The sequence below is a fragment of the Tursiops truncatus genome, chromosome 9 (assembly GCF_011762595.2).
Source record: "Tursiops truncatus isolate mTurTru1 chromosome 9, mTurTru1.mat.Y, whole genome shotgun sequence".
NCBI lineage: Eukaryota > Metazoa > Chordata > Mammalia > Artiodactyla > Delphinidae > Tursiops > Tursiops truncatus.
The window spans coordinates 59,788,758-59,804,499 of record NC_047042.1 but is presented as its reverse complement, the minus strand read 5'-3'; the positions used below and the strand labels follow the sequence as shown (position 1 = coordinate 59,804,499).

The 15,742-nt window shown below is 43.0% G+C and overlaps 1 protein-coding gene and 1 long non-coding RNA gene across 7 annotated transcripts in view; one reads left to right on the top strand and one right to left on the bottom strand.

The window, feature by feature from the left end:
• LOC117313602 (uncharacterized) overlaps nucleotides 1-15,742 on the bottom strand; it is a 59,318-nt gene that overhangs the window by 11,946 nt on the left and 31,630 nt on the right. Inside the window, exons 5-6 of one of the 3 annotated variants that reach the window (XR_004528150.2) lie at nucleotides 5,684-5,839; nucleotides 2,601-5,113 (exon numbers count right to left, since the gene is read on the bottom strand). This is a non-coding gene — a long non-coding RNA (uncharacterized lncRNA). Of the gene's footprint in view, nucleotides 1-2,600; nucleotides 5,840-15,742 lie in introns of those variants that run through there. The other 2 variants (XR_004528146.2, XR_012334023.1) reach the window with 2 other exon arrangements.
• NOD1 (nucleotide binding oligomerization domain containing 1) overlaps nucleotides 1-15,742 on the top strand; it is a 91,804-nt gene that overhangs the window by 69,760 nt on the left and 6,302 nt on the right. For all 4 annotated transcript variants that reach the window (XM_019926060.3, XM_019926065.3, XM_033863126.2 and 1 more), the window contains 3 exons: nucleotides 31-114; nucleotides 2,523-2,606; nucleotides 7,075-7,158. In XM_019926060.3, coding sequence (XP_019781619.1) covers nucleotides 31-114; nucleotides 2,523-2,606; nucleotides 7,075-7,158 — 252 coding nt within the window. The remainder of the gene's footprint in view (nucleotides 1-30; nucleotides 115-2,522; nucleotides 2,607-7,074; nucleotides 7,159-15,742) is intronic.

The window sequence follows — 15,742 nt, the reverse complement described above, 5'->3', positions numbered from 1 at the left end:
TAACCTACCCCAAATGTTTTTCCTTCCTAGTCTTGCATTCAATGGCATTTCTACAGAAGGAGGAAAGAGCCTCGCATGGGCCCTGCAGCAGAATGCGTCTCTGAAAATATTCTGGTAATGACCAGAGTCATTTTGAACGGTTGGGTCTCAGGGATTTTTCCAAAGACTGTGCACAGCCTGGAATCTTAACTGAAAGAGTGCCTCTCTGTTGTAAAGGCTCTAGGCCTTTCCTCAAAGGAAGGTTTATAATTTCATTTCCTCCTAGAGAAGAAAATAGCCATTCCCAGAAGCACAAACAAGTACAGAATGGGTGGAATGGGTCCCAGGAACATGAGTTTGAGACCTTAGCCTTCTTTGCCCACCCTAGGCCTCAGGAAAACCAGAAGGCTAGCTATTCTGTCAGGATATCCTCAGAACACCCTCAGATATGCCTTGAGGAGTCCAACTTTCATGCACTTGTCTCAGAACTTTCTCCCTTCTTCCTCTTAAACTGCCTACCCCCCGTGCAGCCTCCTCTGTCCCCAGGTAGTCACATCAGGACTTGGCCTTCATGCTCCAGCTCACCTGTCACGGGAAGCCCACAGCCCTTGCTCCCTCTCTGCACTCCAAGGCCACTAGTTAACTGTGTGTTACCTTCTGAAAGTGATGCTTTTTTTGTTTCTTTTGGTTGTTCCTTTTTTTGGTCATTTACCGTATTTTTATTTATTTACTTGCCTGTATCATAAATTGCTTCTGGGAAAGGAAGTTATGTTACATGTCTCTGTATCCTCCTCATGAGATATTGGCTACATTAGTTAATGAAAATGTCGTCATTATGAGAATTCAGATACTAGACCTGCTGGCCAGTAAGTGCATTTTCCTTTTTCCCTCAAAAAAATCTTTTCTTTTAAAAGATTTTGAAAAGTAATACATGCTTTTTTGAAAAAAATATAATACACTGAAGTCGGGAAAGTAGGAAGTGAAAGAACCTCCTCCCTCATGCTTTCTAAATATAATCTTTTATTTCTAGCATTTGAATGTATATTCAAATAAATATCGCTTTTCTTATGAAACTGAATAGCATTTAGCAAGTGACTAAAGAAAAAATATCTCAACCATATATTGTACATATCTGACATGTCCTTTTATGTCAGGGTTTCTCAATCTCAACACTGTTGACATTTGGGTCCAAATAATTCTTTTTTGTTGAGAGGCTGTCCTGTGTATTGTAAGATATTTAGCAGAATCCCTGGCCTCTACCCATTAGATACCAGTAGTAACCCCTAATTGTGACAGTCAAAATTGTCTCCAGACATTGGCAAGTGTCCCCTGGAGAAGTCACCCCAGTTGAGAACCACAGGTCTAGAGGGATAATAATAATGTCAATCCCCAAAATCTCTTGAGTACTCACTGTACATCACACATTGTTCTCAGCCTTTTCCATGTATTAACTCATTCTCACAACTGTGTTATGAGGGCTGTACCATTACTGTTCACATTTGCTGGTGAGAAAACTCAGGCCCAGAGAAGTTCAACCACGTGCTGTGGTCGCCCTGCTAGTAAGCCATTGCCAGCCGGCATGTCTGGCTCAGAGCATCTTGAGCCCCATGCTCTTCTGCCTCTTTCTTTATCCTACCTCATTCTCTCTAAAGGTTGCACAGTGTCCCTTGAATGTACACTCACAATGTATTTTGCTGGCTGCCTCTACTGATACTGAAATTTGTTCACATCTTATGTTACGACCGAAAAGACTGCAACCAATACTGCATGTATAGAACCTGTGTGTAATGTCTTTGCACACCATAGGGTGGATTTCTAGACGTTGAATTGTTGGCCCAAAGTGAAACACATTTAAAGTGTGGATAGACACTACCAAATTGCTCTTCAAGGAATGATTTTTTAAATGTTCTTTATATTCATTTCTCCTTCCTTATTTATTCTTTCATCCACTGGCACAACAGGGTTTAATTCTCTTTACAACCAGGAACTTCTAGCCCTCTGTACTTTATCCAGACCACTTCCTGCTTTTACGAACAACTGAGAGACTTCCTGAACTTTCAGTCACAGAACTCGGGTCCTTCATAAGTGGCCTCGGAGCAAAGTGATGAACACATTTTAACGCGCAGTCGGCAGGCTTTTCTAGGTCTTCATCTGACTGAGTTTAGTAACACACTGTCCGTGGTGTTCAAGGGATCTTAACGGCTGGAGACCCGAGAAGCAGGCACTGGCCCCTCGCTTTCTGTGGGCCCGTCTTCTGAGAGATCTGAGGGCTCAGCAAGGATGGGGAGGGAGTATGGGCTCCCCCGGCAGCAGCACGGCTAAGAAGTAGGAGCTTGGGTGAAGGGTTGCACTAGAAATGAACCTCCGTTTATTGTCTGTGGGGCTCAGAGGCTGGCTTGGAGCCTGGCTGTTTGCTGGGTTCTCAGCAAGTGATGAGCTGCATAAGATGCAGACGCCGGGGCTGGGATCCCGCTTCTGTGAACTCAGTGGAGAGTGGGTGCCAGATAGCGCTGTCCTGAGTCGACACTTCCTTTCTTTTCCAGGCTCACCAAAAATGAACTTGATGATGAAGTGGCAGAGAGCTTGGCAGAGATGTTGAAAGTCAACCAGACGTTGAAACATTTATGGTAATTCAGATTTAAACACTGTGCTTTTTAAAAAAATATTCTTTGAGATATATCTATCTTTTGAAATATTTTTTGAGATTCACATATCATAAAGTCACACTTTTTAAGTGTACAGTTCAGTGGTTTTTAGCATATTTATAAGGTGGTGCAACCATCACCACTATCTAATTCTAGAACATTTTACAAAACTACCCACCTCCCCTACCCGCCAGAAACCTGTACGCGTTAAGTCATCACTCCCCATCCTTCTCCTCCCTTAGTCCCTGGCACCTGCTAATCTACTTCCAGTCTCTATGGATTTGCCTCTTCTGGGCATTTCATAGAAATGCAGTCATACAATATATGACCTTTTGTTTCTATGTTCTTTCACTAGCAAAAGTTTTCAAGGTTCACCTACATTGTAGCATATATCAGTACTCCATTGCTTTTTATGGCTGAATGATATTCCATTGTATGGACAGTCCATGTTTTGTTTGTCCATTCTTCAGTTGGTGGACATTTGGGTTGTTTCTACTTTATGACTATTATGAATAATGCTACTGTGAACATTCGCGCACATGTTTGTATGTGAAATGTTTTCATTTCTCTTGGGATAGAATTGCTGGGTCATATGGTCACTCTGTTAAATGCCAAACTGTTTTTCAAAGTGGTTGTGCTATTTACATTTCCACCAGTCATGTATGAAGGTCCCCATTTCTCCATGTCCTCACAAACACTTGCTATTGTCTGTCTTTTTTGGGTAATGCCATCCTAGTGGGTGTAAAGTGGTATCTCATCATGGGTTTTTTTTTTTTTTTTCCCCGGTACGCGGGCCTCTCACTGTTGTGGCCTCTCCCGTTGCGGAGCACAGGCTCCGGATGCGCAGGCTCAGCGGCCATGGCTTATGGGCCCAGCCGCTCTGCAGCATGTGGGATCTTCCCGGACCAGGGCATGAACCCGTGTCCCCTGCATCGGCAGGCGGACTCTCAGCCACTGCGCCACCAGGGAAGCCCTCATCATGGTTTTGATTTGCATTTCCCTGACTGCTAACAGTGTTGGGTGTCTTTTCATGTGCATATTGGCCATTTGTGTACCTTCTTTAGAGAACTGTCTCCACATCCTTTGTCCATTTGTAAATTGGGTTATATGCCTTTTAATTGCTGAGTTGTTAGAGTTCTTTATATATTCTGGGTGCTAGACATTTACTAGATACGTGATTTGCAAATATTTCTTCTCTTTCTGTGAGGTTTTTCACTTTCTTGAGAGTGACCTCTGAAGCACCAAAGTATTTAATTTTGATAAAGTCCAATTTATCTATTTTTTGTTTAGTTGCCTGTGCTTTAGGTATCTTAGTAAGAAATCACTGGCTAATCCAAGATCCCGAAGATTTCCTTTAAGTGTTATAGTTTTGCTCTTACATTTAGGTCTTTGATCCATTTGGAGTTCATTTCTGTGTATGGTATGAGGTGTTAGGGGTCCAGCTTCATATTATTGCATGTAGATATCCAGTTGTCCCAGCACCACATGTTGAAAAGTCTCTTTCCATTTTGAATGGCCCTGACGCTTTTGTCAAAACTCAGTTGACCATAAATCTGTGAGTTTATTTCTGGACCTTCTATTCTAGTTCATTGAGCCATATGTTTATCATCATGCCAGGACCACACTGTCCTGATTATTGTAACTTTGTAGTAAGTTTTGAAACCAGGAAATGTGGGTCTTCCAACTTTGTTCTTCTTTCTCAATATTGTTTTGACTATTCTGGGTCTCTAGCATTTCCATGTGAATTTTAGATCACCAAGTCAACTTCTGTAAAAACAAAAAACCCCCAAAAAACCCAGAGTGTGCTACTTTTACATCTGTGTTTGTTTTATTCCTTTTCTTTCTGACCTGTAGACGTTCTTTTATGCCCTTCCCTAGGTGTCAGGCCAGCCCCTTCACGAGAACAGAGCTAGAACAGGGCTAGAGAGTGACTCTTAGCTCTTGGTGCCAGTACAGACTACACTGTCTGCAGTGAAGGTAGCCAGTGGGCATATGTACCTGAGCACTGCCAGGCTTTTTACTTCTCCTCCTACCCAGCCTCTTGCCAGGTCTAGGCTTCAGGCAGCTCACCCTCCCCCCAGCAAGGTGTAGGTGGTGGCAGTGTTTGCAGCTTTCCAGAAGGGGTGATTAGGAAACAGCAGAATTTAACTGAATGCAGAACTCAGTGCCCACTTCCAGGTTCTATTTTTGCTCCTTTTGCAAAAATGTCCAAGTCACACTGTGGCTGTGCTTACCAGAAGGTCTCACCTCTGTCACTTGGCCCAGGAGCCCCAGTCTTTGAGAGATGTGGCGGGGATCACTGGGTCCTGGCTGCAGCACAGCCACCAAGTCCTGTGTGCTTGGGCAGGAATGGTGACAAGAGCTCCCTTCCCCTGGGCGCCATGGTAGAAATGATGAGAACTACTTCATACACATCCTCCTATTGAAATCTCACACACCCAGGGTAGCGGGGTTCTCTTATAGTTATTCCCATTTTATAGATCAGGCAGCTGAGGAATAGAAAGCTTAAGTTTATTTCTTCAAGGATCTGCAGCTGAGAAGTGGGGAGTGGGTGTATGTATATGAGGAGAGCTTTTAACCAGGATGCTATACTGCCTCCTTAAGGAACTGGCTTAATTTCTATAATCTCATTAGTCACAGTAATATAGGTCATTATCTTCCTGGTACACAGCTACCTTCTTGGATCAGTGCCCAGAATTTCTAAAGGTCAAGTTCAATAGTAGCCTTATGCTACAAATAGCTGGGGGGTGAGGAGTGAACCTGTGATGAAGCACAGACGTATCACTGACTTGTGCTGCTCTTTCCTGGGTGGGTTAGACGCATGGCTTCCCAGGGGAGCAATTTGGGAATTGCCCAGGCTTCCCAGCTGTATCTGAAATCTTTGTTTCATTAGAATCAATGCCACCCAACATAATGGGGTATACTCTTAGAGGCCCCATTATTGATGCTTTTCCACTGGGACCCATGAGTAGCAGCAGAACTGTTCTTCCTCCCTCCATCTTGGAAGCCTTTGTTTCCCCCAAAGAAGAGAATGGCCAGCTCTTTAAAAAATACTTAACTTTAAAAACTGCCTTGCCTTTCTCCAGCCATCTGGAAGGAGACATCAGACTGCCTGTTCCCCAGATGTGTTCCTTAGAATTTGCTGTTCAGACTGGTAGTCTCCAAGAATTTGTTGTTCAGACTGGTAGTCTCCAAACATTTTTGACTGGGCACCCCTGCAGTGAAAAATGTCAAGCACACATGCATACATATATGTTCATATATTAAATTACCTACATATGAATATACAGATATATTATGCTCACTATAAAAATACACAGAAAAGTTAAACATTTAAAAAAATTTTACTTAAGTGTAGTTAATTTACAGTGTTGTATTTAATTTCTGCTGTACAGGAAAGTAACTCAGTTATACATATATATATTCTTTTCCATTATGGTTTATCACAGGAGTTTGAATACAGTCCCCTGTGCTATACAGTAGGACCTTGTTGTTTATCCTATATATAATAATTTGCATCTGCTAATCCCAAACCTTCCCTCCCCCTTGGCAACCACAAGTCTGTTCTATTTGTGAGTCTGTTTTTGTTTCATAGATATGTTCATTTGTGTCGTATTTCAGATTTCACATATAAGTGATATCATATGGTATTTGTCTATCTCTTAATGACTTAATTTGCTTAGTATGATAATGTCTGGGTCCATCCATGTTGCTGCAAATGGCATGATTTCATTCTTTTTTATGGCTAATAATCCATTGTGTGTATATATATATATATATATATATATATATATACACCATATCTTCTTTATCCATTCATCTGTCGATGGACATTTAGGTTGCTTCCATGTCCTGGCTATTGTAAATAGTGCTGCTGTGAATACTGGGGTGCACGTATCCTTTTGAATTATGGTTTTCTCTGGATATATGCCCAGGAGTGGGATTGCTGGATCATATGGTAGCTCTATTTTTAGTTTTTTAAGGAATATCCATACTGTTCTCCATAGTGGCTGTACCAATTTACATTCCCACCGACAGTGTAGGAGGGTTTCCTTTTCTCCACACCCTCTCCAGCATTTATTGTATGTAGACATTTTGATGATGGCCATTCTGACTGGTGTGAGGTGATACCTCATTGTTGTTTTAATTTGCATTTCTCTAATTATTAGCGATGATGAGCATCTTTTCATGTGCCTCTTGGCCATCTGTATGTCGTCTTTGGAGAAATGTCTATTTAGGTCTTCTGCCCATCAGAAAAATTAAACATTTTAAAGCATGTTCTTTATTTTCATGGATCTGATCGACACAATCTCAGCAAGATCGAACGTTAAGGGGACTCAGTTCTTCCCCTGACCCTGTCTCTTATCCCATTGTATCCTTCCAACCCCCTAATGAAGTGGGCAGATTTAATCCAGTATTACTTGATACAAAAGATATATTCCTCTTTCAGGCTTATCCAGAACCAGATTACAGCCAAGGGGATTGCCCAGTTGGCAGATGCATTACAGAAGAACACTGGCATAATGGAGATTTGGTAAGACCAATCTACCACTTGTAATGATAACAACAACGATTATTTACTCAGCACCATTTACTGTGTGCCATGTACAATGCAGGGCACTGTCCATTTATCTCCCATCTTTCCAACAATCTGTAATGTAGGTAGTATTTTCTCCATTTCACAGATGTAGAAACTGAGGCCCAGACCAAGGTCACACCTAAGAGAAGCTGAAATTCAGCTCAGACTACGACTCTATAGTCAGGGCTCTCCTCCCCAGCCCCCCTGTCCTGCCTACTGTCCTGGGTTGCACGGGGGCAGACAGACTGGGAAAGGGATTCCCACTGAAAGTTAATCACTCTGGGACTCATGAGCCTGAGAGATGACCATGCTGGCCCAGAGTTTAAAGCATGTTCTTTTCCTTCTCTGGGCTTCCAGGCTGTATTTGAGCTGATTGTACTCTTTTTCGACTTCCTGTTTCTGTTATGCTAGCAGAAGGAAGGCATGTGCTCTGCTTTGCTGCAATGCTGAGCCCCATTTCCTTTCTTGTGCCTCCTACGGGACACACAGCCCCGAGGTAGGACTGGGCCTGTAGCATATTCGGGGGTGGGGGAGTGTGTGTGTCCCATTAGTGACAATGGTTACACCACTGGGTTAAGTGCTAGGGAAACAGCAGTTAACTGGACAGAAAGGTCCCTGACTGCCTCAGAGTACTGATGTAACCGAGCTGAGAACAGAGGGCTCCGTGTCTCTGAATCCAGACCCCCAAGTGCTCTGGAATTTGCTATCTACCCGAGGCCTGGCCTGAGACAGCCCAGCAGTGTGTGAGGCTCAGACCTGCATGGGAACCATGACACAAATCCAGGGCCCCGTGAGGACAGAGACCACAGGAGTTCATGCTACCACTGTGGGCCCTGAGATCCACGGAGCAGCCTCACGGTGAGCCAAACCCTCAGCTCAGGGGGTAGTTGCTCGTTAACTACAGTTCTTTCTTCATGACTGGGGAGAAGAATTTCACAGCCAAAAACAATGGAGCAAGGTACAGCTACCTCCCTGACCTTTTTAAATTTCGCTATAGAATCTGTTAGTGGACCATAAAATTGGTTTGGTGGGTTGCAACCAGCATTATTTAAAAAATGAAACAGAGCCAGAATGCTCTGTGCCTAGTATGAAATATTCTTTCATAATCTCATTTCAGATGTGGGTGTGTACGTATACACAGATGCTGGTTCACAATGTAAAATGTTCTTATTTGAGGTCACAGTCAGAAAAACATTTGAAAACACTGTCCTAGAGTAGAAAGCCCAGCTCCAAGGCAGACCGATGGAGAGGCTGTGGCATGTGTGCCTTCAAGGCCGAAGCCCGCTGCTCAGCCCTCAAAGGCACTGGAGAGCCAGTGGGATTTTAGTTCGCGTTAATCTCCAACCACCCTCAGCCTGTGATCCTTTCCTAGAACCACCCCGTTTCCTGCTGACTCTATTGTTTGAGGACAGCAGGCAGAGGAGGGGAGCAGAGAGGAGGGGAGGCCAGGCTGCAGGACAGTCTGTGGACTACAGCTGGCTTCCACCCTTCTCAGGGGCTGGTTAGGATGGTTGTAAGGATATGCAGCTGCTTTAAGTCCGTCAAGCTTGAAATGGGCCTTTGTCACCTACCAACAGACAACCGCTGTTCCTACACAAGGAATTATTTGTGTAGGACCAGGTGTCGATCTTCAAGGCATGCTCTGCAGAGCCTGAAAGCGGCACTGGTGTCAGGGAGGACTCGGAAAGAGGACAAGGAGGAGGGCTCGGGTGCTGGCCCAGGAGTATCTTTACTTCAGCCCCTGGCTCAGCCCAGGTGTCTGACTCCCTGGGACTGGGCTCGGTGAGAGTGCTGGCTGTGTTGGCCCTGTCCAGGGGTTGAGCCAGCAGGGGAGTGGAGATGAGGGAGCAGCTCTGCCTGGGGCCACACTGGCACAGATGACCGTGGACCATCGCTTTGGACTCATTATCTGTACTGACATTTATTTCTGCCTTGTCCCTGTCCAAAAAGAACCTGAGGTCTGAAGTCCCTCAGTCTTCAAAGACAGAAGTTAGCAGTGTTCAATGACCTGGTATTGTAAATTATAGCATTTACTGCACTCCATTGTAATAGCTTCCTGTGAAGGAGCTACAGTCTAGACGAGACAGCCTGAGGGTAGGGCCTGTGTCATGGTCACTGCTGAGTCCCCAGGGAAAGCACCGCATCTTCATTTGTTGAACAACAAAGTGCTTGTGTGCCAGGCACGATGCTGGTACCAAGAGTCCAGTAGTGAACAAAATGGACCTGCCCTCATGCGTGTACCCTCTAGTGAGGAAGACACAGTTAAGAAACAAATCATTCAAGTAACTATTTAATTACAATCATGATGAGTGCTAGAAAGGGGAAAGCTAAGAAGGGAACCTAATACAGATGAGGTTTCAGGGAAGGTCTCCCTAAGGAAGTGGCATTTAAACTGAGCCATGGAGGATGAATACGAGTTCATCAGCTGAAAGTGTTCCAGGTGGGGAAACAGTACGTGCAAAGGCTCTGAGGCATGAAAAAACATGGTGCCCTTGAAGAACAGCAAGAAGCAGATGGGCCTGTGGTTCAGACAGTGGGGAAGAGGGAGCAACAGGAGGCAGAGGAGACAGGCGGAGACTAGACCATAAAATATCTGTGGGTCATGTGGGTCATGTTAAGTATTTTGGTCTTTATCCTAAAAGCAAGGGAAAGTGATTCAACAGTTTGAAGCAAAGAGGGATGTGATCAGATGTGCATTGTAAAAAGACCACTCTGGCTCCTCTAGGAAAGCGGATTGGAGGAGGCCATGTAAAGGGACGGTCAGTAGGACACTGCAGTGAGCCAGAGAAGAGATGATGGGTGCTTAGGTCAGGATGGTGGTGCTGAACATACGGAGAGGTTCCAGGGAGCCCATTCTAGGGGTATTTAGGGAATAGAACTCTGTGATAGATAGATAGAATATGAAGATGAGGACGAAGGTTGACCCCCAGGTTACTAACTTGCACAACTGGATGTAGAGTTGTACCATTCATGGAGCTAGGGAACCCTGGGGAGATGTGCCCACTTTGAGGTACCTGGGAGGTGTCCAGATGAAGGTGTCAAGTAGGTAAGCGGCCCCACAGTGGAGCAGTCTGGCCCAGCTCAATGACATATGAATGAGGCCAGGGATAGATGAGGTTCTTCTGGGGAAGAGGGCCAGGCCCCAAGCCTGGAGGAAATCCATTATTTGGAGGTCACATGGAGGAGGATATAAAAAAGGAGACAGCGATGGAGTGGCCAGATGTAGGAAAGAAACCAGAGAGCATAATATCAAACCAAGGGAAGGTGGTGTTTCAAGGAGGAGGGAGAGGGCAGGACAGCCAAATGCCTGTGAGGGTCAGGAAAGACAAGGGCTAAAAACTGTCATTTAAGTTCAGGTTTATAGAGGCTATTGGTTACCTTAGTGAGACCCAGTCCATAGAGTGATGGTAGCTGGAAAGGATTAATATGTGAATATCAAACAAGTCATCAAGATGGCAGGGTAAGAGGACATGGAGCTTACCTCCCCCACAAACACATCAAAAATACATCTACATGTGGAACAAGTCTTGTGGAAAACTAACTGGAAACTGGCAGGAGAACTCCTGTACAACCAAGGCTGCAAGAAAGATTCCCATGTAATCACAGAGGATGGGAAAAAAAAGCATCAGGTCAGGACAGAGCCCATGGGAGGGGACCAAGAGGAAAAGGAAGACCAGACAGGTGGATACTCGCCCTGGGGAGTGAGCGGGTTGAGCCACACAGAGGAGACAAGCCCCATTGGCTGCTTGGAGAACTGCTAGGACAGACAGAAAGGCTGGAGAAGCCTAGACTCCAGTTGTGAGGAGTGCATGGGTGCTTGCTTACCACCAGAGAGGGCAAAGTGAGGTCTGCCCTAGCATGGTGGTGTCACCACACTCACCAGTCCCAGCTGAGCAACCACCCCAGCCCCACTCATTCCACAGCTTGGCACTAGATCTAGGGCAGCCAGGTCCTGGGAGAAGACTCGATCTAGAGATGCAGAGGTGGCCCAGGAACCTGGGGGGTGGTCCAGGTAGGGCAGTAGCAGCCACTGTTAGCACTTACTAAAACAGCACTACAGAAGCAGCCCAGACGTCTGATGGCAGCATAGCTGCTTCAACTCCCACAGCCATAATGCCATGACCCCTAGTGCTAGCTGAGCAAATGCTCCAGCCCCACCCACTCCACACCACAACCTTGCACTAGATCTGGGATGACCACTATGGGGAAAAGACATGACCTTGGGCTGCATCTGAGCAGAGCTGCAGCTGCCTACACAGGTGGTGCCATTGGACCTCTGTAAGTGCACAAGCCCCAGTGCAGGGAGAAGGAAAAACATACACTTAAAAGGAACAGAGCCAGCTTGAGCCCAACCCTCAGGGCATTCACTCCAGCAACTTAGGAGCAGCCCCCTGCCCTGTGTGATGGCCACTGAGCAGAGAGGAAGTCCTGCATCACACCCTGTGCAGGCTCTAGCTCTTTCAATTCTAGCCACACCCCCATCAAGCTGATAGGGGCCCGCACATCCTGAAGAAGACATGACTGGTATCCACATCAAAACCCATCCTCACACCAAAAACACTGGGCACACAGTCTACATGGGGACACTCCCACATAAAAACAAACACCCCTTCAAGACCACAGTAGGTAACTGTTTCACCTAAATTCATTGAGACAGAGAAAGTTAAGTAAAATGAAAAAGCAGAGGAACTATTCCCAATTGAAAGAGCAAGAGAACCCCCCCCCCCGAAAAAGTAATGAAACAGAGGTAACAATGAGTTCAAAAAGTTGGTAATAAAAATGCTAACTGAATGAAGAAAGAGTTGATCTAAGTTGATCAACAAAGAGTTGATCTAGAGCACAGATCATTTTAACAAAAACTATAAAAAGACCCAATCAAAAATAATTCCATTTTAGACACAAAGCACCCTAAGAGCAATGAATAGCAGACTAAATGACACAGAACACATAAATGATCTGGAAGATTAAAAAATGGAAACTATCAAATCAGTACAGCAGACAGAAAGAAAATGAAAAAAAATGAAAGCAACATATGAGATCTATGGGATAATATAAAATGTGCCAACATCTGCATTATAGGGTTTCCAGAACGAGAAGAGAGAAGAGAATCAAAAATGTATTTGAAGAAATTATGGCTGAAAACTTCCCAAACCTAAAGAAGGAAATAAATATCTAGGTACAGGAAGCACAGAGGGTCCCAAACAAGAGGAACCCGACCACACCCACACCAAGACATATCATAATTAAAATGGCAAAAGTTAGAATTCTAAAGGCAGCAAGTATAAAACAGCATCATACACAAGGGAACCCCCCCCCACCCCCGCATAAGGCTATCATCTGATTTCTCTGCAGAAACCTTGCAGGCTAGAAGGAGTGGCATGATATTCAAAGTCCTGAAGGGGAAAAACCTACAACCTAGGATACTCAACCCAGCAAGATTATCAAGGAGAAAAGATTATATAAGGAGAGAAGGATTTCTCAGACAAGCAAAAACCTGAAAGAATTCAGTGATACTAAACATACTCTGAAAGAAATGTTGAAGAGTCTTCTCTAAATGGAAAAGAAGCATCTATAGGAAAGGGAAAATAACAATAGGAAAGACAAATATATATTGAAGATCACTTAAACCAGTATGTGGTTTCAAAAAAAGACGGAATAATGACATTTTGTAATGTCAAACTGTGAACATAAATTTGTACTGTACAGTCCTTGTGTGTACAGTATGCAGTATATTATATACTTGTTAATAAAACCATCATAATAAAAAACAAAAAAATTGTAAAAGTGACTATAACTACAATAAACAGTAAAGGGATCAGCACGGAGATATAAAATATGACATCAGAGCAAAGATCAATAAAACTAAAAGCTGGTTCTTTGAGAAGATAAACAAAATTAATAAACCATTAGCCAGACTCATCAAGAAAAAAAGGGAGAAGACTCAAATCAATAGAATTAGAAATGAAAAAAAAATAACAACTGACACTGCAGAAATGCAAATGATCATAAGAGATTACTACAAGCAACTCTATGCCAATAAAATGGACAACCTGGAAGAAATGCACAAATTCTTAGAAATGCACAACCTGCCAAGACTGAATCAGGAAGAAATAGAAAATATGAACAGACCAATCACAAGCACTGAAATTGAAACTGTGATTAAAAATCTTCCAACAAACAAAAGCCCAGGACCAGATGGCTTCACAGGCGAATTCTATCAAACATTTAGAGAAGAGCTAACACCTATCCTTCTCAAACTCTTCCAAAATATAGCAGAGGGAGGAACACTCCCAAACTCATTCTACAAGGCCACCATCACCCTGATACCAAAACCAGACAAGGATGTCACAAAGAAAGAAAACTACAGGCCAATATCACTGATGAACATAGATGCAAAAATCCTCAACAAAATACTAGCAAACAGAATCCAACAGCACGTTATATGGATCATACACCACGATCAAGTGCGGTTTATTTCAGGAATGCAAGGATTCTTCAATGTACGGAAATCAATCAACGTGATACACCATATTAACAATTTGAAGGAGAAAAACCATATGATCATCTCAATAGATGCAGAGAAAGCTTTTGACAAAATTCAACACCCATTTATGATAAAAATCCTGCAGAAAGTAGGCATAGAGGGAACTTTCCTCAACATAATAAAGGCCATATATGACAAAGCCACAGCCAACATCGTCCTCAATGGTGAAAAACTGAAAGCATTTCCACTAAGATCAGGAACAAGACAAGGTTGCCCACCCTTACCACTCTTATTCAACATAGTTTTGGAAGTTTTAGCCACAGCAATCAGAGAAGAAAAGGAAATAAAAGGAATCCAAATCAGAAAAGAAGAAGTAAAGCTGTCACTGTTTGCAGATGACATGATACTATACATAGAGAATCCTAAAGAGGCTACCAGAAAACTACTAGAGCTAATCAATGAATTTGGTAAAGTAGCAGGATACAAAATTAAAGGACAGAAATCTCTGGCATTCCTATACACTAATGATGAAAAATCTGAAGGTGAAATCAAGATATCATTCCCATTTACCACTGCAACAAAAAGAATAAAATATCTAGGAATAAATCTGCCTAAGGAGACAAAAGACCTGTATGCAGAAAATTATAAGACACTGATGAAAGAAATTAAAGATGATACAAATAGATGGAGAGATATACCATGTTCTTGGATTGGAAGAATCAACATTGTGAAAATGACTCTACTACCCAAAGCAATCTATAGATTCAATGCAATCCCTATCAAACTACCAATGGCATTTTTTCACAGAATTAGAACAAAAAATTTCACAATTTGTATGGAAACACAAAAGACCCTGAATAGCCAAAGCAATCTTGAGAACGAAAAACGGAGCTGGAGGAATCATGCTCCCTGACTTCAGACTATAATACAAAGCTACAGTAATCAAGACAGTATGGTACTGGCACAAAAACAGAAATATAGATCAATGGAACAGGATAGAAAGCCCAGAGGTAAACCCACGCACATATGGTCACCTTATCTTTGATAGAGGCAAAATGTACAGTGGAGAAAGGACAGCCTCTTCAATAAGTAGTGCTGGGAAAACTGGACAGGTACATGTAAAAGTATGAGATTAGATCACTCCCTAACACCATACACAAAAATAAGCTCAAAATGGATTAAAGACCTAAATGTAAGGCCAGAAACTATCAAACTCTTAGAGGAAAACATAGGCAGAACACTCAATGACAGAAATCACAGCAAGATCCTTTTTGACCCACCTCCTAGAGAAATGGAAACAAAAATAAACAAATGGGACCTAATGAAACTTCAAAGCTTTTGCACAGCAAAGGAAACCATAAACAAGACCAAAAGACAACCCTCAGAATGGGAGAAAATATTTGCAAATGAAGCAACTGGCAAAGAATTAATCTCCAAAATTTATAAGCAGCTCATGCAGCTTAGTAACAAAAAAACAAACCCAATCCAAAAATGGGCAGAAGACCTAAATAGACATTTCTCCAAATAAGATATACAGACTGCCAACAAACACATGAAAGAATGCTCAACATCACTAATCATTAGAGAAATGCAAATCAAAACTACAATGAGATATCATCTCACACCAGTCAGAATGGCTACCATCAAAAAATCTAGAAACAATAAATGCTGGAGAGGGTGTGGAGAAAAGGGAACCCTCTTGCACTGTTGGTGGGAATGTAATTTGATACAGCCACTGTGGAGAACAGTATGGAGGTTCCTTAAAAAACTACAAACAGAACTACCATATGACCCAGCAATCCCACTACTGGGCATATACCCTGAGAAAACCATAATTCCAAAAGAGTCATGTACCAAAATGTTCATTGCAGCTCTATTTACAATAGCCCGGAGATGGAAACAACCTAAGTGTCCATCTTCAGATGAATGGATAAAGAAGATGTGGCACATATATACAATGGAATATTACTCAGCCATAAAAAGAAACGAAATTGAGCTATTTGTAATGAGGTGGATAGACCTAGAGTCTGTCATACAGAGTGAAGTAAGTCAGAA